At 45.2% G+C, this 22847-nt stretch overlaps 1 protein-coding gene across 1 annotated transcript in view; it reads left to right on the top strand.

The window, feature by feature from the left end:
- The window catches only part of COL4A5 (collagen type IV alpha 5 chain), a 214195-nt gene extending 192738 nt beyond the window's left edge, over nucleotides 1-21457 (top strand). Inside the window, exons 45-51 of the mRNA XM_031944962.1 lie at nucleotides 5042-5170; nucleotides 6454-6552; nucleotides 14688-14900; nucleotides 16316-16493; nucleotides 17619-17733; nucleotides 18718-18890; nucleotides 20408-21457. Of these exons, the coding sequence (XP_031800822.1) occupies nucleotides 5042-5170; nucleotides 6454-6552; nucleotides 14688-14900; nucleotides 16316-16493; nucleotides 17619-17733; nucleotides 18718-18890; nucleotides 20408-20489 (989 nt within the window). The 3' untranslated portion in view covers nucleotides 20490-21457. The remainder of the gene's footprint in view (nucleotides 1-5041; nucleotides 5171-6453; nucleotides 6553-14687; nucleotides 14901-16315; nucleotides 16494-17618; nucleotides 17734-18717; nucleotides 18891-20407) is intronic.
- Nucleotides 21458-22847: the final 1390 nt, after the last annotated feature.

Below are 22847 nucleotides of genomic sequence, written 5' to 3'. Positions count from 1 at the left end.
CTCTGCTCCCTGTGCTTTACAAAGGATCATGGCCAGCTGGGTGGGCTGTGGAGCTGGGGGTGGGGGAACTCTGCTGTTGCTGCAGACTCGGCTTAGAGGGATAACAATTAGGACGGGATCATGTCATCCCACCCCAAAGTTCTTGTCCACACTAAACTCACCCCACCCCAGTCCACCCAAAACTAGACCACATGTTCAGGTCGTTTCTGAGCCCTACACAAGCTCCCCCACAACCCTCTCCCCCCACCTCTCTGCAATGCCAAAAGAGGGGCTGTAGAGCTCAACAATTTTTCCTAAAGTGCTCTCTTTCCTTCCTCTCTCTCTTTTCCTCCCTCCCTGTCTACTTCCCTCCCTTCCCACTTTTTCCTTCCTCTCTCTCCTGCTCTTCCTCTCAGCATTCCTCTTGTACTCTCCTGCCCCCCTCCATCTCTCCCTCAGCTTCTGCCTCTCCCTGTCTCTCCCAGCTTCCCTTTTCTCCCTGTCTCCCAGCTTGTTTCTCTCCCTGTGCCTCCCAGCTTCTCTCCCCCTCCCTCTCTTCCTCCTCCTTTCTTTCCTTCTTGCCTAGCTCCTCTCTCCATTTCTCCCTTTCTCCCCTTCTCTCTCTCCTCCTCCTCCTTCTCCCCCTCCTCCATCTCTGTCTGCCCTAATAGCCACTTTCGGTGTCTTTGGCTCCGGGCCACCTGGCTGCCCCCAAACCACGGCCTGTGACCCTCTAGGCCTCTGCCCCTGGTGGGCAGAGAAGCTGTGGCGGGCCCCTGTTCACCAGTGCTTCCCAGTTCCCAGTCTTGTTTCAAGTGGCTCGTTCCAAGCTCCCCGAAGCGCTAACCACCAGGCTTCAGAACAGAATTTTCCCCAGGAGACTCCCCTTCCCCAGAGGCTTGAGGAACAGGATGGGGCTGCCCAGGAGGGAGCCACACTCTGCAACTCGGGAGGCCGCAGCCTCCATCGTCTTCTCCCCCCCCCTCACCCTCCTGTGAGTCCCTTGGAGGGGCCCTGGGATCGACCTTTCCCGTCTCTCTGCCTTCCTCTGTAGCTCTGGGGAAGAGGGGGAGGGGTGGACTAGAAGTTAATCAGCAAAATTTCCGTGGGCCCTGGCAACAGGCCGGGACACCAAGCTGCCTCCCGGAGCCCTGCAGCCCAGACTGGGGGAGCCAGAGGCTCTTAGAAATCACCTCCACCGGGGCCCTTGTTGAATAGGGGAGGGAACTGAAGGCCCGGTTCAAGGTCATGTGAAATTGGCAAGTGTGGCTGCCGAACCATTGTCAGGACTCCTTGAAAGCTCATGGGGAGACTGTGCCTACTTGTTACAAGGGTTTTGTTTTTCTCTTTCTTCACTGGGGCAGGGGGAGGTAGGAGGGAAAGAAAATGGATTTTTGTTAATTGAAAAAAATTAAATTTAATTAAAAAAGAAAGATCACAGCTAATCGGAGAGGTGCTCCAGGCCCAGAGAAGGTCAAACTGTCCGATTGTCCAAAAGAATTGGGACCGGGGCAGAGGGGGGGTGGAGGGGGGAAGCAGAGAGATTGAAGACTGGAGGCTCCCATGCTTGACTTCAGTTCCTGGGAAAATTCTAGGCTGTGAGAATAAGGGGGGGGCTGAGTTGAAAAGAAAACCACCCTCCCCCAAAGAGTGAGCCTCATTGAGAGCGGGTCACACCGGACCACACCGGTTTCGCTGCTGCTGGGGTTACTAGTCTCTCATAATCAGGGAAATGCTGTCCATAGTTTTTATCAAAATTTAAGTCAAGCATATGATAGTTTCTCATGCTCTTCTAGTGGCTGAATGGCCAGGGGCAGGCGGTACTGTGGTCTGATGTTGGCTCTGAAGGAGGCCTTCCATGGGGTGCTTCGGGCATCGGGACTTGTCACTATGCTGCTTAAAACCTTTGTCAGTGACTTGGATAAAGACATCCAGAGCATCTTTCCTCACATTTGCCAGTATCCCAGAGCTGGGAAGACAAGCTAACGCAAAGGAGGACTGAGTCAGGATCCACAGAGATCTCAAATAGCCTTGAATGTTGGGTTGAATCAAATCCAATGAAATTCAGTAGAGGTCATTGTAGAGTCTGACTCTTGGGTTTTAAAAAATGAGCTTTACATGATATTTGTGGGAAAGACATATAGAAAAATTACACGTTTAACCTATATTGGATTACTCACTGTCTAGGGGAAGAGACAGGGAAGGGAGGGGAAATGAGAACACAAGATTTTGCAAGGGTGAATCTTGAAAATTATCCACAAATATATTTTGAAAATAATGAGCTTTAATTTTAAAAAAAATGAGCTTGACAAGGATCAGGTGGGGGAAGTATGGCTATTGACAATTTAAAAGAAATTAGGGGTTCAGAGTAAATCACATGCTACATGAGTCAAGAGTGTGATGTGATCCAAAAAACCCCACAAATAAAAACAAATGCCATCTTGGACATCAGGAAAGAGGGGCAGAGTTTCCAGAAATGAGGAGATTCCGGGCCCACCCTATAGCTTGCATCTGGGGCCCTGTGTTCAGTTCTGGGGGCCATGGTTTAGAAAGAATGTTGAAAAACTGTAGCATGTCCAGAACTCAGTCAGGATGGTGATGCTCTTCGAGATTATGCCACATGAGGCTGAAAAAACGGGATCTTCAGGCAAGATGATGGGTACCATAAGCAAAAAGAAAGATAACCTCTCCCCTTAAGGAACTGGTAATCTGATAGGGAAAGATAGTGTCCAAACATGAGGGGGAGAGGACGGGAGAAGGGACCCACACAGGAGCCCTTTGCCCAAGACTACAAGGTCAGAAGCTTGAGCCAAGAGAGAAATGAACGTTGGCTGACCTGGATCCCTTTTCAAAATGGAGGAGCTCCCTCCCTAGGAAGAGCCTTATGAATGAGAGAAGGAGGCAGACAAAGAAGGTAGAAGAATATTCCCAGGATGAAAAGGACCCGGGTTCCGTGGGAAGTTCCAGGGAAAGGTAGTAGCTGAGATCTTAGCCTAGAAAAAAGCAGGTCCCCACAGTAACCATCTTGTAAGTGAAAGACGATTTTGGAAGAGAACTTCAAATCATAGGCTTTGATATATAACTAGGAAATGCAGAAGGGACCTGCAGATGAGGAAACTGAGGCCCAGGGAGGTTACCTTTTTCTGCTGAAGCCCAGAGAATAGAACTAGGAGCAATGAGAGCACATTGTAAAGAGATTTGATTACAGGAAAAACTCCCAAATAATTAGAGCTGTCCCCTGTGGATGAGGCAACCTTGGGAGGCAGCAAGTTTCCCCTCATTAAAGGTCTGTAAGTAAAAGCTGAATGACCACTTGTCAGGCTTTCTTTTGGAGGGATGGCTTGGATTAAATGGCCACTAAGATCCCTTCTATTTGGGAAATTCTGGGATTCTCAGAATTGGTACCTTGGAGACTTGGCCCCAAGCCTCACATCTCTCTGTCCAGTATCTTTTCCACAGTTTCCAACAATACTGGGCCTTCCTACTACTTCTTTCCATCTCTTCAAAGCTTCCCAACTACTTTCTTTTTTAAATATTGTTTTCCAATTACATGTAAAACAATTTTTAAACATTCTTTTTTAAACTTTTGAGTTTCATGATACTGAGTGAAGTGACCAGAACCGGTAGAACTTTGTACAAAGTTAACGGCAAGATTATGTGATGATCAACTGTGATGATCTTGGCTCTTCTCAGAAATGTGGTGATTCAAGACAATTCCAAAAGGCTTGGAATGGAAAATGCCATCAGCATCCAGAGAGAGAACTTTGGAGACTAAATTTAGATCAAAGCAGAGTATTTTCACCTCTTTTCACCCTTTCACCTCTTTTGTTGTTTGTTTGCTTTTTTTTCATGGTCTTTCTCTTTGGGGAAGCTTAGTATTTTCACCTTTTTTGTTTGTGTGTTTGCTTTTTCTTTTTCATGGTTTTCCCCATTTGGTCTGATTTTTCTTGCACAACATGACAAATATGGAGATATGCTTAAAAACACTGTACACATTTAACCTATATCAGATTGCTTGCTGTCTTGGGGAGGAGGAAGGTGAGGGAGGGAGGGAGAAAAATTTGGAACACAAAATCTTACAAAAATGAACGCTGAAAACTAAAAACTAAAATGCTATTGAGAAAAAACAACAACAGCAAAAATAAAAATAAGTGAATTTTATGTTCCAAATTTTCTTCCTCCCTCACCTTGCCCCTCCCTGAAAGAGAAAGTAATTTGCTACAGGTTATAATGTGCAGTCCATCCAAAACGTATTTCCACATTAGTTGTATTATGAGAGAAAGCACAAACAAAAAATACCACAAGAAAAATAAAATAAAACAAAAAACACACTTCTATCTGCATTCAGATTCCATCAGTTCTCTCTCTAGGGATGGAATATTCCATCCTAGTATTGTCCATCCTAAGTCCTTCAGAATTGTCTTGGGTCTTAGTATTGCTGAGAATGACTCATAAGTTATCCTCATAATAATTTGTTTATAGTTAATCATATAATATTTTTGTGAAACTTTATTTTCAAAACATATACATAGTTTTCAAATCCACCCTTGCAAAACCATGTGTTTTCAAATTTTTTTCCTCCTTTCCCCCATCCCTTCCCCTAGTCATCCAATATATGTTTAACATGATCATAAGATATTGCTATACTACAGGGGTCCTCAAACTACGGCCTGTGGGACAGATGCAGCAGCTGAGGACGATTATCCCCCTCACCCAGGGCTGGGAAGTTTCTTTATTTAAAGGCCCACAAAACAAAGTTTTGGTTTTTACTATAGTTCAGCCCTCCCACAATCTGAGGGACAGTGAACTGGCCCCCATTTAAAAAGTTTGAGGACCCCTGCATACTACATATGGTGTTCTGGTTTTGTTCATTTCACTTTGTATCAGTTCACATAAGTCTTCCTTGGTTTTTCTGAAAGTATCCTGCTCATTATTTCTTATAGCACAATAGTATTTCCATTACAATCACATACCAGTAGATAAACATCCCCTCAGTTTCCGATTCTTTGCCATCACCAAAAGAACTTTCCCAATTACTTTCAAACTATGTTTTGCTTCTCAGGTTCCCCTGGCTTTCCTGGTCCCTCTGAGAAGGATATCATCATCAAAGGAGATATTGGACCTCCCGGACTGCCAGGCTTGCCAGGATTGAAAGGTCCTGTGGGGATCCCAGGACCCCCAGGCTTCCCAGGTACCTTTCTACAGAGCTCTACTATGCACATTCTAGGTTAATCTGTCCTGATCATGGAGTGTTCCCTGCATGGAAGTGCCTCCCTAAGTCTCCCAAACCCCACCCCAACACACACATACTGGGGCCCAGAGGCTTAGCATCTTGAGGTGTTCATTAAGTTTTGTCAGGAGGAAGTTTCTTGCTTTTCCATCACCCAATTTTCTCTAGGTCCTTTGCCTACGCTGATTTTGCAAAGTTAGTAGAGTGGCCGTGGTGCTACCTTAGGAGTAAAAAGTGTCAACTTTCAAGGTTGATGTTGGTCATCCAGCTCCCCTATCCTAATACTGAGCTTCAGGCCTTCACTGCTTAACCTGACTCCCTGGCTGCTCAGTAGGAGGATGTGCGTGGCCAACTGAACTCATGCCCCAAGCTGGCTGCAGTATTTCCTGCTTGTTAAGCAATTGGGCGGCAGTTGTTTTATCTTGCTGGCAGCTTTGTGGAAGACAGAGATCCACAGAACTGTAGAGGTCTTTAGAAGTCAACATTTAAAGGTCACTATTTTCAGCCCTCTTACTTTTCACAGAGGAAACTGAGGCCCATGGAAGTGAAGTGACTTGTCCACAGTCATCCCCCAGGTAGGAAGCGTCAGAGGCAGGCCTCAAACCCAGCTCTTATGCCTCCAAATCTGGTATTTCCCCCTCTAGACTACTCTGCCTTTTTTCTTACAATTTAGGGAATACTTATTAAGCACCTACTGTGTACAAGGCAAAGAAGACAATATGGCATAATGGATAGAGAGTGGCCTCAGAGCTGAAAAGAGCTGGGTTCAAGGCCTAACGCTGACACATTCTGACTGTGTGATCCTGGGAAAGTTACTTTCCTTGCTCTAAATAGGTGGCTCTCAGTTGGAAAGAAGTCATGGGAAGTTTACTCATTGGCATATGGCCAACACTAACCATGAGCTCGGCACTGAGGATATGAACATCAAAGCTATCTATGCCTTCAAAAAACTTGTGTTTTTGGAGTGGGTGGACTTATTTGTTGAGATGGACAAGTTGAGGACTTGAACCCCTTTCTGGACCTGAAAACAAGCAGAGTCAATGTTGCCAAATTTCCCCAGGTGTAGATAAAACGATTAGGACTTAGAAATGACTCCCCTCAACTCAGTTCTGGCCCTCAGCTAGCTAGAATGTGCCAGGCCCTTCATTAAGATAGAAGCAAGATGAGAGTCCTACAGTGTTTGTTTTGGGTTTGTCTCAGTGTCCCTCTCCCCACATTGGACGATATGTTTCTTTTCTCCATAGGCCCAACTGGACCGGCGGGAGACCCTGGACGTAATGGACGCCTTGGCATTAATGGCCCGGTAGGCCCCAAAGGAGACCCAGGCCCATCAGGCCAACCAGGTAGGAAAAAGGGACTGGGAAAGATTTTTATAACCAGTGTCCATTGTGTTCCTTCTCTGAAGGGAAGCAGGTGGCATACTTCTGCCCTTGGAGAGAAGGGGTGCCACGTGCAAACTGGCTCCTTGCTCACCTAAATGGGAACGCATCATTGTCCGCTTTTGGTTCTAACTAGCTAATGCTAGTAGATATGGTCGCTCCGTGAGGTAGCAGTGGGGAAGCAGAGAAGGGGCAGTGTTTGCTTTGCAAAGCTGACTCCTGTATTTTTTATTTTTGTCATTGCTGCCAACGGATCAAAAGATCATAGATTTAGAGCTGGGAGGAAACTTGGAAGTCATCTATCCCACTTTCCTCATTTTCCACCAGGGAAATCTGAGGCTCAGAGTCATCAAGTTTCTCAGTCAATGATATACATATAGGAAGTAGTAGAACTAGTATTTCAATCCGGGTCCCCAGACTCCAAAAGCAGCACTCTTCATTGTGCACTCCTGCTTCCCTGGAGTCCTCCTCCCATCAGACTTGTGACACATAAACATGGAAGCTAGTATTGGCAGAAACATTGATGGAATCAAGATGTAGCCGTGGGAGATGCCCCAGACATTTCTCCATCCACTTCAGGAATCTCAAATGAGGATCCAAGACAGGAAGTACCTTGGCCAACATAGGGGAAAAAACCTACTTCTATAGTGATTTTGAAAACTATATGCAAAGAGAATAAAAATCAGTTCCACTTAAAAGGCTAAACCCACTCAAGAACCATTATCAAACCATCCTCTTATGACACTTTCCTCCTTCAGTGCGCTGTTCTCAGATAGCCAGCTCTATCAAGCAGAACCCCAAAGAAAGAGAGAAAAAAGACTTAGTGCTGAAACTGGCAACCACTGTGGCTCACACCTGCCCTTTCCTATGGAATAAATCAAGGCTTCAGGCTGACTACCAAGAGAAGGAAAGGACTGGGTGCATGAAAGAGGCAGCATTGAGTTAGAAAGATCGGATCTTAGTTTTCTAAGGTAGAAGGAACCTCAGAGGACATCAAGTCCAATCCCTTTTTTTTCCATATAAGGAAACTGAGCTACCAAGATATCAAATGACAGCATTAAAAATGGCAGTAGTGATAGTGAGCAGCCCTCTGTGTCATTATTCTGTGCTGCTCCAATGAGATCATCAGAATAGAGATGGTATTTTAACGGAGACACAAGTTGATCACCATGGGGCAGCATAGGGGATATACCAGTCCACACCTCCTAATCCTACTATTTTTGCCCATAATCATCTGCAAATTCTCCTTAAAAGGCCTAATAATCTAGAAGTCTTTTTTTGGTTTCAACACATTTCAGCCATATGTGACCGATCCACTTGTTTTTCTGTTGACTTTAATGGTATCATTTATTGCATCTCTTTCCCACAAGTCATCTTTTTTAAAAAATTTTTTCACTTAATATTATTTTATTTTTTGCCAATTATATGTAAAGATAGTTTTCAACATTTATTTTTTGTAAGATTTTGACTTCCAATTTTTTCTCTTTCCTTCCTTTTTCTTCCTTCTCCCCAAGATAGCAAGTATGATCATTTTAAACATATTTCCATAATCCTAATGTTGTACAAGAAAAATCAGAACAAAAAGGGGGAACCATGAGAAAGAAAAAACAAAAAAGTGAAAACAGAATACTTTAATCCACATTCAGTCTCCATAGTTCTTTCTCTGGATATGGATGGCATTTTCCGTCCCCAAGTCTATTGGAGTTGTCTTGAATGACTATTGATGAGAAGAGCCATCTAATGTAGTTGATAGTCACATAATCTTGCTGTTACCGTGTACAATGTCCTCCTGGTTCTGATCATTTTACTCAGTTCATATAAATCTTTCTAGGCTTTTCTGAAAGCAGCCTGCTCATCATTTCTTTTTTTTGGGGGGGGGGGAAGAATGTGATGTTATTTTTAAAATACCTTTTTATTTTTCAAAATACATGCAAAGATAGTTTTCAACATTCACCCTTGCAAAACTTCGTATTCTATATTTTTCTCCTCCCTCCCTCTATCCGTCTCCACTAGACAGCAAGTAATCCAATATAGATTAAATGTGTGCAATTTTTCTATACATAATTCCACAATGATCATGCTGCACAAGAAAAATCAGATCAAAGAGGAAAAATAACGAGAGGAAAAAAAAAACAGCAAGCAAACAACAATAAAAAAGGTGAAAATACTATGCCTTGATCCACATTCAGTTCCCATCTCTGGATGCAGATGGCTCTCTCCAGTCCAAGTCTGTTGGAATTGCCTTGAATCACCTCATTGTTGAAAAGGGCCACGTCCATCAGAGTTGATCATCGCATAACCTTGTTGTTGCCGTGCACAGCGTTCTCTTGGTTCTGCTCACTTCACTTAGTATCAGTTCCTGCGAGTCTTTGCAGGCTTTTCTGAAATCATGCTGCTGATTGTTTCTTATAGAACAATAATATTCTATTACATTCATATAACACAACTTATTCAGCCATTCCCCAGTTGATGGGCATCCCCTCAATTTCCAGTTCCTCGCCACCACCAAAAGGGCTGCTACCAACACCGTACGTCATCTTTTGTGATGTGTTCCAGCTTCTATGTACTCCTGATATGTTCCCAATTGCTCTTTGGGTCACCTACCATTTTGGTTCTTCAAGAAATATCTTTTTCCACAACTGCCAGGATGTGGCATCCTTGGGAGAATCTTACTGTCAAAAATATAGGGTTTGATGTCAGTCGGGAATGAGAGAAAGCGCTTCAAAACTGGACTCTGGCTCACTTCTCTTGCTCTCTGATTATACCTCTGGGCATCCTTCCAAAATATACGGACTAAAGAGCTTCTTCTGCCACCTGTCTAATGCAAGTCCTTGTCCTCTGACAAGTCCTGTTGTGAAAGCAGTCCTGAGTTCTCCAGAGCTATCCCTGCCAACTGCAAGAGCAGGTAGCTTCCACCAAGAGGGAAGGTCCAGCAGCAGATCGGGCCTATCACTTGGAAGATAAGCCCAAAGATCTTGAAGTCCCAATATCAGTATAAATGTCAAGTGGTTCTTAAAGACATGAAGCGGACCCTTAACGAATGATCCTTGGCCTGACATGACTTGTCGCTCTTAGTAGTGGAAGGGTTGGTTGGGATAGACGCCTGATTGAGGGAACCAGGCTTTTGGGCTCTGGGAGACAAGTGCCACCTCTGTGGCATTACTGCTTTGGTTCGCTTTGGGTTTTTTCCTTTAAATTAACAGAGAAAGACAGAGTCTTGAAGTTTGTTCCCCACCAACATATAACCCACAGACATGCATGCATGTCTGTGAACACAAATGTGTTTGTGTGACACATGGATGTCATATTGTGCAGATCATAGATTCTATTGATACAGACACACAAGTTTCAGACCTGGGATTTCATTGATATGGGGAAGTCTTAGATGGGGAAACTGCCTACCAATACAGATTGCTATCTTCTCTACAATGTCAGATCTTAGAACGGTACCCAGAGCACTGAAATAGAGATGGACGGGGCCACTTATTGTACATGAAGATCCCACAAGTTGACTTAGTTTTAAATTCTTGTGTCATGTAGTTTTATTGTTTCTGTATGTATTTAAACATTTGAATATTTATTTAGTTTTATTTATTTATTTAAATAGTTTTTCTCTTTCCTTCCTTTTTCTTCCTTCTCCCCAAGATGGCAAGCAATCTGATTTAGGTTATACAGGTATAATCACTTTAAACTTATTTCCATATTACTCATATTGTAAAAGAAAAATCAGAATTCAAATAACCAGATTATTATATTCTACAAGAAATGTTAACATATTTAAATATTTTCCAATGACATTTGAATGTCATTTGGGTGGCATCCAGGAGTATTGGAGGCTGCATGTACTGAGAGACTAAGTGACTTGGCCAGGGTCACAAAGCCAATAGGTGTCAGAGACAGGACCTGAACCCAGAGCTTCCTGGCTCCAAGTGCAGCTTCCTATCCAACCACAACACACACACACACACACACACGTACACACACATATGCACACACACAGTCCCAGATGTGCATGAGTGCCCATACAAATACATGCACTCATACATTTCCATTATAATTTCTTGGTAGGTACAACCACAGAACTTTGAGGAGAATAACAGGGAAGCAGGATGAAAAGGATGAGTGTCATGGAAGCAATGCACATGAGCTTGGACAGACTTTGAAAGATGGGGGAGAGTAGAAGGACTTGATATGTCCAAGAGGTCTATGGGGTCATTTGGACACAATTGAACAACAAAAGTGAAAAGGTAGAAAAGAACAACAGAGGTGTTGTTAAAAAAAAATGGAGTTACGTGGGTGGTCCTATCAAATATGCCCCCAAAATGGGAGAGACCTACTTTATACAGTTATGTCAACCACAGTATGGAGGGTAGCCTAAACAAAATTGAAGTGGAAAAGGCATTTTCTTTTTTTTTTGCTGAGGCAATTGGGGTTAAGTGACTTGCCCAGGTCACACAGTCAGGAAGTGTTAAGTGTCTAAGGCCAGATTTGAACTCAGGTCCTCCTGACTTCAGGGCTGGTACTCTATCCATTGTGCCATCTCACTGCCCCTCTTTTTTCTTTTTAAATAATTTCTATTAATGTTTTTACACCCCCATAGTTTCCCTCAGTATCCCCCCTCCTCCATCTCAGAGGACCATCCCATAGAACAAAATTTTTAGAGAAAAAAAAAATCAGCAGAACCAACCCATACACCAAGAAAGTCAGAAAATACCCACAATGTCCCACGCCTGTGGACCCCACTTCTCTGTGAAGGAACGGGGTGGGCTGGTGTCTGCTCATCTCACTTTTCTGGAATTATGCCTGCCACCATAATAGCTTCTTATGGTGGGATTCAGTTGCTTATGCCTCCTTGCCAACTTCAGATTTGACATTAGAGCCAAACTCTGAACGTTTCTGGAGAGAAGGTCTGGGCTGATCCTGGCCCTGCTAACACTTTTCCTGGGAGATTGAGGGTTGTTATTCTGAGATCTCAGGTGGAGAACCAACAATCTTTCAAGGTTCAGGAAATGATCTGAACCAAGGAAAAGTCTGCTCATTGCCTCTCGGGTCTGAGCTCTGCAAATTCCTGGCCTAGGTTTGGGTCTAGATAACAAGACTGATAATTTGCCCCATTAGGAATTTTATTGGATTCCACCACTATCAGCCAACTACAACAAACACATTGCTCTTTAGTCCTGGAGTTCCTGCCTTGGTTATTCCCCTGCAGGCTTCAGACTGGGCTAGAAGATGGAACTGAGACTCTGCTCCACTCCTGGGGTCTGACCCACACAGCTACTGTTGGTTTCGGACCTTGTCTGTTGCTTGATCAAGCCTAAGGCCTGGGACTGGCTCATACCCTCGATTCATACTCTTGCTGGGCACAGATAACTTGTTGGTTCCATCTTTGATATGTGACCCTGAACTGAAGAGTGGGCAACAGAGCTTCCAGCTGTTTCTGAACCCACTACAAGCCCCGCCCTGCTGTGCTGGATCTAGGTCCTCTTCTTGTTTTGGAATTCTCCATGCAGACTCTATCCCAGTGTCCACAGACATCTCTGTCTGCCAACCTAAGCTGGAAAAAAGACACCGTTCTTTCCTTGGATTTCTTGATCAGGATTTAGAGTGCTGCGTTTTTGTTTGGAAGAACCCGGGATGGGGAGTTCACTGGACTTCTGCTACCGCTCTGCCATATTCATGGAAACACTTTCCAACAAGTTCTGGGAGACCCTTGTCAGTCTCCAGAAAAAGCATTGGATTTGAAATTAGACTAGCTGAGCTCAAGTCACAGCCCTGCCACTTTTGCTATCTGTGTGCCTTTGGGCAAATTACTAACCCTTAATTTCCTCATTTGTAAAATGAGCTGGAAATGCCTGTGATCTCTCCTACATGGGGCTTGTGTGAGAAATGTACCATCATGTACATGAAGTACTTTGTGAAATATAAAATTTATGGGCCTCAGCTTCTCTTCTTGAGAGTGGATAGAGAGGTGGTCTCAGAAGACGGGTCCAAATCCCTGCTTGGATACTTACTAGCCATGTGGCTCAGCAAGTCATTGAAAGTTCTCGGTGCCCTTGGCAGCTTGAAGTGGTTTGAGAGAGTGTCAACCTGCTTGGGTAGAAAGAATTTCTTTTCCCAGGAATTCTCTCTCTACTCATGAGATCCCAGGTTCAAAACCTAGCCGTATACCATTCTTTTCCATAACAATTAGTACTCTTCTCAAATGGAAAGGTTATGAGGCATTATGAGGAAACCGTAAATCTATGGTCATATGAAAAATGACCCAAATCACTATTGGTCAGAATAATGAAAATTAAAACAACTCCGAGGTATCATATTACACCTCTCAGATTAGCTAAGAAGACAGGAAGAGATAATGATAAATAATGGAGAGGATGTGGGGAAACTGGGACACCGATGCATTGTTGGTGGAGTTGTGAATGGATCCAACCATTCTGGAGAGCAAATTGGAACTATGCCCAAAGAACTATCAAACTGTGCATACCCTTTGATCCAGCAGTGTCTCTACTGACCTGTTTCCCAAAGAGATCTTAAAGGAGGGAAAAAGACACACATGGGCAACAATGTTTGTGGCAGTTCTTTTTGTAGTGGCAAGAAACTGGAAACTGAGTGGATGCCCATCAGTTGGAGAATGGCTGAATAAGTTACAGTATATGAAGGTTGAGCAAGCAGAGTTCAGAAAAGTCTAGGAAGACTTGATGAAGGAAGGATGAATTGATAGAGTGAAAAGAGTAGAACCAGGAAAACATGGTACACAGTAACAACAAGATTATAAGATGATCAACTGTGAATGACTTGGCTGTTCTCGGCAATACAGTTATCCAAGACAACTCTCAAGGTTGAAAAATACTAGCCATCCCCAGAGAAAGAACTGGTAGAATCTGAATGTAGATCAAAGCTTACTTTTTTATTACTTTATTTTTCTTGGGGGGGGGGTTGGGTCTCTGTTTTCTTTTATAATATGACTAATATGGAAATGTTTTTCATGACTACACATGTATAAGTTGTATCAAATTGCTTGCCTTCTCAATGAAGCAGGGTGTGGAGGGAGGAAGAGAACTTGGAACTAGAAATTTTTTTAATGAATGTTGGAAATTGTTTTTACACGTAATTGGGAGAAAAATGCTAAACGGGGCGGGGGAGCTGGAGAGAAAGGAGGGTACCAGAGATTCTGAGCATCAGGTATAAGATTTGGCAAAATGATCTCTCCGGTTTCAAAAAAATATCGATTTCCTTTGTTTTTCATAGTTTTTGTTTTTTAAACATCTCTTTTCCCCTTCCTCTACCCATCTCTTGTAAAAGAGCATAAAAAAAGGGGGGAGGAAAACCCAAATTGACAAAAGTAAGCAGCACATAGCCTTTACAGTTGTCCCTTCTATACTACAGTAGTATTAGAGGCACCCCCGCTGCCTGAAAAATCCACATAAAAATCTTTGGCCCTCCCTTTGTGTGCCAGAGAAGAAGTCTGAATTTGTCTTTTATGTGATTATTAATATTATATATAATTATATATATTTTATATATATATATAATTATAATATTTAGGATGAGTGTTTGCATATTTTATGCATTTCTGAGTTTTTAAACTTTTTCTGTGTTGTCTCCCAGCCTTTGCATTTCATCTGCAAAACCCTCCCAGATCCCCATTCACAGTCATTTCTTTGGCTGATCTGCAATACATAATAAATTGCAATTTGGAAGGGATGGCTATAGTCTGACAGTAGAGCCGGTATTAGTCCTTCGCTTGTGCAACAAAAGAAGGGAGGTACATTTGTTTATTTCTTTTCGCAAACGGTCTTGCCCATTAGAATTCCACAGTGACCTTTTTCATTATTGCCATTGTTCTTTCTCGTTTCCCTTGTTACAGTCAGACCTGTAAGGCGGGAGTCCATGTGGACAGTTATCAAAGGATCTGTGAACTTGGATGAGGAAAATATTATCTCTTGATTTTAACAGAACTGGTTTTTTCCTTAAACCTATTAATTTTATGCTCTTTGACACATGATTTTGATCCAGGTCCAGAGGCTTTTTCAGGACACCCAAAATGTTAAGGCTCGCTGCCCGAATCTCCTTGCAAATGAATAATTCTCTAATTCCAGGTAACCGTGGAGTAGATGGTTCTCCAGGATCAGAGGGCCTGCCAGGTTTGCCGGGTCCCCCTGGAACCCTCTCTCTTGCCCATGGCTTTCTCATCACACGGCACAGCCAGACCACACATATCCCACAATGCCCTCAAGGAACCGTCCAGATCTACACGGGGTTTTCTCTCCTTTATGTACAAGGAAACGAGAGAGCCCATGGCCAAGACTTGGGTGAGCTGCTCATGGGTTTGCACGTGATTAATTGGATTCTCCTTGGTTGTGGAAGGCCGATGGGGTGTGGGGAAGAGGTATCTAGGGGAGCATCAGTCAGTGAAGACACATTTTTGCCTTGCCGGTTTTTCAGAACTCAGAAGCCGTTTAAGGGTGACAACGGGTTTTAACTTACACTACTGATATTTTTGTTTTTAAGGTTAAGTGCTAAGCCTCAAGTGACTCTATAGAAAGGGCCCCTTTACGTTCCGCTAGCCACAAACGAAACTGTACGAGGTATTTGGGTAGGTGACGGAGCAGACAGGTGCATTGGCTTTTCCTTGGTCTGTCTGATGTCTGTCAGGTTCCCAGGCAAGAGGAAGTGGGCTTGGGGCTAACTGCACCAGTCTTACAGTCCTTCAAATAAGCACATTGGCTTCTCAGGGAGTCAGCAGAGACTTTGAAGGCTCCTTAAGGCACTGCACTCACATAGAGTCTGTTCTTTGGGAATGCTTGCTCCTTCCCCACTTGGTCCCTGTCCTATCAGTTTGCTTGGGGAGGGAGTTGGAAAGCAGAGAGAAGTGTTAGAGATCTATTTCTATCATAACTTAACCAAAGGTCAGGAGGCCTTTTCTGGAATTTTGTCTTAGAAGCTTGGGGCCCTCAGATTAACTCTGGGACACCCGGCTACCATCTGTATGGGGAGTGGACTTGAACCCAATCCAGTTGTTCTCTTGTTCCCTTTTTATTCCAAAGTTCCTAGCACCTTGCTGGGGAGGGAGAGGTGCCCCTTGTTACCCCTTGGGTGAATAGAGCTGACTTCAGGTGGGGCTTGCCTAGCTAGCCACCATGGGCCCTGGACATGGAAGTCACAGATTAAGTGTACAAGTCAGTGGTCCCCAAGAATTTATGAAGTGGATCAGAGCAAGAGGGAGGTCAGTTTCTCCTTTCTTCCCAGTCCCCTTTTCTCTCTTTCTGTCACCTCCTTTCCCAGATTGCTCATTCTTGCCTCTTCTGTGTGTGCCATTTTCCCCAGTCTCTCCATCCTATTCTTCTGATTCCCTTTGCTCTTTTTCCCCATTGTCTGAGTCATTAGAGGATCCTAGAACTAGAGTTGGAATAAACTTTGGGGACTCCCTATTTTACACAGGGGGAAAGTAAGGCCCAGGGAAATAAAATCACTCACCCAAGAGTCACACATTGGAAACTTGTTCTGGCACTAGAAGGGACCTCAGAGGCCAGCTGCTCCAATCCTTTCATCGTAGAGAACCTTGATTTCCTTCTCTAAATTAGAGGGGGAAAATTTTCCAGACAGAGGTGACCTAGCCAAGGTGACACAGGAAGTAATAATGGCAGAGCTGGGATCTCTTGACCAGAGCTGAAATCTTACCCCATCCTCCTCGTCCTCCATTCTTCTCTCTGGGATTCTTCCCTAGGGACATCTGGCAGCTGTCTGCACCGCTTCAGCACCATGCCTTTCATGTTCTGTAACATCAACAACGTATGTAACTTTGCCTCAAGAAGTGACTACTCCTACTGGCTGTCCACTTCCAAACCAGTGCCGATGAATATGGAGCCACTGTCGGGACAAAGCATTGTGCCATTTATCAGTCGGTGAGACCTCAAGACTGCTTCCCATCCCTTGGCCCCCCAAAGGCCTATCCCCCTTGACTGTAGATCAAAGCCTTGGCAATTCCCACTTGATTTGGTAGGCTAAGATAAAGACCTTTCTTTTGAAGTGGGGGGGGGCAGGAAGAGATAGGGCAGTGGTTAGGAGCTAAACAGCCTTTCCAATGATCTGCTACAATCATTCCAGTCCTCCCAATGCAAAAGATGCTTTCTAGGCACTGCATTTAGTCAGTTGGCGATAGGAAGACTAGACCCTTGAGGATCAGATCCTTGAGGTGTCTAAGCAAAGATGCTACTGCCAGCGGGAGGCCTTCCTATGAGTCTCGGACTTCTTGAGAGCGCCCCCTGCCCCGTGGCTAGATTGTTCCTCAAGATGCCCAAAGCCCTTTGGAATTGCATTTTATTTGCCATTGAAACATCCATTGCTATCGCTTTGCGATTGGGCTTCTGTTATTTGTCTGAAAACTGTCTCCCTCAAGCTTCCCTTGGGGGTGGGGGTGGGGAGAGTGAGCTGGTAGCTATTTTAGGACTTGGGGATGAAGTACGGTTTCCCTCTCTCCAGGTTTTTGATGGCCCAGTAGAACCCGGCTGCCCCCCGATCCAAGGCCTGGTCCAAGGAGAAGGGCTCGGAGTGGGGCTGGCTTTCTTTCCCTGTCCCAGTTAATTGGACAGTATTCTTGTCACAGTCGCAGTGGGACCGAATCTGTCCCCTTCAGTCGGGTCCTTTCTTACAGCCCACAATTAGACCAGTTCGGTAACCAAGTTCACATCCTCTTCCCGCTGTTGATTAGACAGAGTAGGCCTTGAAACTTGAGGCAGAGGGCCCGGTGCCAGAACTCAAGCACCCACCATGCAGCTTTTTTTTGAGAAGGGCTCTCTTCTCCCCTCCCTCCCTCCCTGCCTGACCTCCCCATGCCCCCCAGGCTAGCAGCTTAGCCCATGTGGCATTAAGCACGATGCCAGGGGGCTTTTTGTCTGACATTTTCCACAGTTCTCATCCCATCTCTTCAGACCGTTGCTCCTCCCCCGGGCCCTCCCCCAGGAGAACCTTCTTCCAGGAGAAGGCAGAGTGTGCCCCGGATGCTGACCCGGCCCATTGTTCTCTCCTAGGTGCTCAGTGTGTGAAGCCCCGGCAATGGTGATTGCAGTTCACAGCCAGACCACCCAGCTCCCCTATTGCCCGCAAGACTGGGATTCTCTCTGGACTGGTTATTCCTTTATGATGGTATGAAAAAGAAAGCATCCTTCTTTTATGTTTGTCAGTCATTGAAAAGCGTCCGTTGCTGGGCTCGACGAAGTCCCCGAGCTGGGCAGTCTCGGACACAAAGAATCCCCGTGTCAGCGGGGCCGCTGGACTCATCCGGGGAAGAGTATGAGAGAGAAAATGTGTGTGTGTGTGTGTGTGTGTGTGTGCATGCACACGCATGTGCACATGCACACTCGTGGGTATACAATCCATATGCTGTTTTGTGTGTCAGTTAAGTGGCTTCAGGCTCCTGGGCGGGGGTTATTAACATAGGGAAGGGAAGACTTGAGAGGGCAGAGGCAGATTTAGGTTTGATTGAAAGCATAACTTCCTAACAAATAGAGCTCTCCAGAATTGAAATGGACTGCCTCAGGAAGGGGGGGTGAGTTCCCCGTCACTGAAGATATTCCAGCAGTGAGTAGAGGATCACTTTTCAGGGATATCAGAGTGGGGACTCCTGCTTCCTTTCATGGCCCCCTTTCCAATGTCAGCCTCCATGGTCTGTAACACTATAGACTTCACATGGCCATCTATGTGACTCCTTGAGTTAAAATTAGATCATAATGGATATGAAAGGGCCTGCCGATCATAAAGAGCTCGAGAAGTGGCCTCTAGCATCAGAGGACCTAGCATTGGAGGGAACCTCAGGGGCCATTGAAACCAATCCTCTCATTTTACAGAGGGGGAAACTGAGGCCCGGGGAGGGGGGTTGACTTTTCCTAGATCCCACAGCAGGACAGGGATTCGAAACTGCTCTTCCCGGGCTACGAAATCATGATGAGCTATTAGAGGTAGCTCCTGCCTCACTGCGGGGGGGGGGGGTGCCATCATCAGCTAGCTGAGAGAATCCCTGGGTGTGGCTTTTCTTACCCAGTAATTCGACCTGCCTGGCACCCCACAGAGTAGATGTGGCATAAGCAGCAGGCGAGAGTCGTGACCCATGGTTCCCTGTGTGTTTTTCAGCACACGAGTGCTGGGGCAGAGGGCGCGGGTCAGACCCTGGCCTCTCCTGGTTCCTGTCTGGAAGAGTTCCGTCCGGCCCCCTTCATCGAATGCCACGGACGGGGGACTTGCAACTACTACGCCAACTCCTACAGCTTCTGGCTGGCGACCGTGGAGGCATCCGACATGTTCAGGTGAGGGCCGCCTGGCCACGGGTCCCAGGTTGGGAGCGCCTTCTGACTTGGTCAGAAGGCAGGAAACCTGAGGACAATTGTGTCTCTGGCCAGTTTTCTCCGGCGTAGGGGGTGACGCTTTGCTCCCGCAATCCCCAAAAAGCAGCGGTCACTCCCACTTTGGAGTTTAACTTTGGCTGTCAGGCAGTTCGCTTTGTAGTCAGTCTTTGGAAGCTCGAGCCAAGAGAAGGCCTTGGCTGGTAGCACCCAACAAGGCAGCATCTGAGCCCACCCTGGAACCAGGGTTCTCAGAAAAGAGACATCTGGGCAGAGCACAGACACGTGTTCGGAGAACAAAGACACACACACACACACACACACACACACACACACACACATCCCCAACCGCCTGCCATCCACCTCCACCCAGAGAGCTTGTGGGCATGTCAAACTCAACCCACCCAAACAGAACTCATCATCCTGACCCCAAAGCCCACCTCCTTTCCTAACGTCCCCATTTCTGTCCAGGGCACCATTATCCTCCCAGTTACCTGCTTGCTCAGACCTGCTTCCAAACTGGCCTCCTTCCTTCAAGTCTTATCTCTCTCCACTCTCCCATAAAATAGGAAGAGAGGGAGAACGAGAGGGAGGGAGAGACACAAAGGAGGAACAAAGAGGGAGAGACCAAAAAAGAGGGAGGGAGAGGGAGACGTGGGGAGACACAGATAAGGAGAATGAAGAAGAAATGGAGGAGAGGAAGTGAGAGGGGGAGGGAGAGAAAGAGATGGAGAGAGAGATAGGAGAGGGAAAGAGAGAGAGAGAGAAAGGGATGGCAGTCAGTGATGGAGAGAGATGAAGGGAGAAGAAAGAGAAATGAAGATACAGCTAGAGAGAGGAAGGGAGGGAGATAGAAAGGCAGGAAAGAAGCGGGATGAAGAGAAAAATCCCCCATAATGCAGGAGCAGAGGAAGATGTTCACAGCAAAGGGAGACACATAGCAGTGGAGGGAGACCTACACTCATAGTGGACACATACACCCCCCAAAGCAGGAGACCGTAGGACGAGGAAAGAACAAAGGAGAGGCAAGCATGAGAGGGACAGAGAGAAAAAGAGGGAGATTGCTTCCAATTCATGGGAGAGAGGAAGAGCAAGGCAGAAATACAAGGGCCAGGGAGAAAGGCAGACCAGCAAAAGTGGGAGACATAGATAAAGTAATCCGGACCGGGGTGGTCATGAGCACACAGCTAGGCACAAGGCGGGGAGAAGGGAGAAAAGGTGTACTGCTGGGGGAGACAAGAGGGAAGCCTTTTAGTGGCGAAGGAGCTTTGTCACTAACCTTCCCTGGCCGCAGCAGTGGATTTGGAGTCTGGGGACCTTGCTGGCTTTTCCCTACATTTAGACCTCGCAGGATTCCCTTCCCCTCTCTAGACCTCAGTTGCCCCATGTGCAAAGGTCAGGGTTAGATCACTTGTAAGGTTTCTTCTCGTGAGGTCTAGGATCCTCTCAATCTGAACACTGTCTCGGTTCTGTTTCCCCAGTAAGCCCCAACCGGAGACACTCAAAGCAGGAGACTTGAGGACACGCATAAGTCGATGTCAGGTTTGTATGAAAAGGACATAAAATCTCAGAGAATTCGGGGGAGGAGGATGAAGATTTGTCTGAATGGAAAATTCCCAGGGTGCACTGTTTCTGCCCCACCATGGTGCTACTGTACACAGCTAAAAAGAGGGCTACAGACTGCTACCCGTCCAGATCCAGATGTACCCCTGCAAAATGCTGGAACAAGCCTTCTCCCTTGCCTGGCTGACAAAAGGAACAAAGAAAAGAATGGACCTCTTAGACCCAGGGAAAATGCAAATGAAGACTGTTTTTGGCCCACAAACTAAAACGGCCTTTTTTTTCTTTTTTTCTTTTAATCGGCTAAGACAAGAACCACACTGAATATGTTTAAAGTAACAAGACTATAGTTTTGGGGGGAAAAAAACCACATTTTTCATGGTGCTACTAACCCTCCTATATCCCGAGTTATTAATATTAAAATGGTAAGCTTATTCCTCTGCAGAAGTAAGGAATATGTGTATTGTGTTCAAACTGTCAAGTCATTTGGACGTGAAGGCAGTGGAAGATGGCTAATCCGGCACAGCAGCCGGAGGCTCTAGCGCTTCTCGGGCATCCAGTGGCTCGGTTGTCAGGTTCTCTGCCGTTCCCCCCCTCCCCCGGTCCTTTCGGATGTGACTTCCTTTTAGAAATAGATGATTTGGGTAATTACTTTCATTAGGATTTTAAATGTTCATATGATGTATAATATGTCTAAGGATCCTGCTCCCTTGCTCTGGAAAATGGAGTGATTTCTCCTTCTAGGTCCAAAGCTCTATTTCGAGACCCCTTACGGCAACTATTCTGGGCTGGCTGGAGTCCCCTCCCGTTAGTCTTTTCCCTCTGCTTCCCACCCTAGATTCTTTCTCTTCTGGTCTTTGCTGAGCAGGAGCTGAAAGGCTGGCACTTGGTTTCCACACGTGCTATCACTTTACGATTATGATTTTAAACACAGTTTCAAATAAAGAGCCATAACATGTGTTTTTGAAGGTGTCCATTTCTCACTTGTGCCCTGAATCTAGAACTGGAACAGATTTCAGAGCCCTTTGAGCCTATTCTACTCATGTCACAAAGCAGGATCCTGAAGTCCAAGCAGGGGAAGGGAGTTTTCTAAGGTCATCCACAAGGTCCTCAATCTAGAGCACGAAGGGACCTCAAAGATCAACTAGATCAAGAATGCTTATTTTCTAGAGAGGGAAACTGAGGCTCAGGGAAGTATCAGGGGGAGATTTGAACCGGCATTCTTTGACCCTGCTCTTTCCACTATCTCATTACTGCACCCTTACTGGTATCAGTTTTGACAACAAATTCCATCTGTTATTTGAACAATTCTGAGTTCGTCTCTGTAAGTTCTAAGCCTATATGCAGATGGGTCGGTTATACAGCTGTAAACGAGCAGAAGCAAGAGGAATCATTTTCAAAATCCATACAAGTGTCAAAACATGTTGGTAGAAGGCGGACATTATGCCGGTGTCAGCTTATCTGATCGTAAGCCATTGGAAGGTTGTGAAACCCAATTAGACTTGGCTAACTCTTCGCAGAACTGCCAGATTTCTGAGTTGGAAGGGGCTTCGGTGGCTATCAAGCCCTACTCTTCCTTGAAAGAGGATCCTCTTTATGATATAGTTAATATATATTATATATACATATATACATGGAGGATCTATACATAATATAGTTAACATAATAATAATATTAATTATAAGTTAATAATAATATAGTTAAGTTGGCATGCCATTTTATTCTCGTCCAGGTCTAATTGTTAGGAAGTATTTCCTACCAGCAAGCCCACATTTTGCCTTTTGGGCAACTTCTGCCCATTGCTCCTAGTTCTACCCTCTGGGTTCAAGCAGAATATTCACTCCTAGGAAAATCCTTCAACTACCTGAAAACAACTGTCATATCTTCTCTTCTCAACAAGTAATTTACATACTGGAACAGCTAGGGAACACTGCAGTGGATTAAGAGCTCAGGGCCTGGAGTCAGGAAGACCTGCGTTCAACATTACTGGCTGTGGTGACCCATGGGCAAGCTTACCTGCTTCCTCACCTGGAAAACGAGCCAGAGAAGGAATGGCAAAACATTTCCATATCTTTGCCATGAAAATCCCAATGGGGTCATGAAGTCGGACATGACTGAAACAGAACTGACTGAGCCACACTTATTTACTATTTATTTACTATGTACTAAGTGCATACACTGTGCTAAGAGCTTTGGAAAATCATTTGGAATTTGGAAATTAATTTGGAAAATTATTTTCATTTGGTCCTCACAACAATCCTGGGAAGTAGGGTATGTCATTCTCATTCTCATTTTATAGATGAGGAAACTGAGTCAAACAAGGATCAAGTGACTTGCCCAGAGTTACATGAGGAATAAACG

The sequence above is a fragment of the Sarcophilus harrisii genome, chromosome X (assembly GCF_902635505.1).
Source record: "Sarcophilus harrisii chromosome X, mSarHar1.11, whole genome shotgun sequence".
In the NCBI taxonomy this organism is placed as follows: Eukaryota; Metazoa; Chordata; class Mammalia; order Dasyuromorphia; family Dasyuridae; genus Sarcophilus; species Sarcophilus harrisii.
Note: the sequence above shows the minus strand (reverse complement) of the source record. Positions and strands in the feature narration are given on the sequence as shown.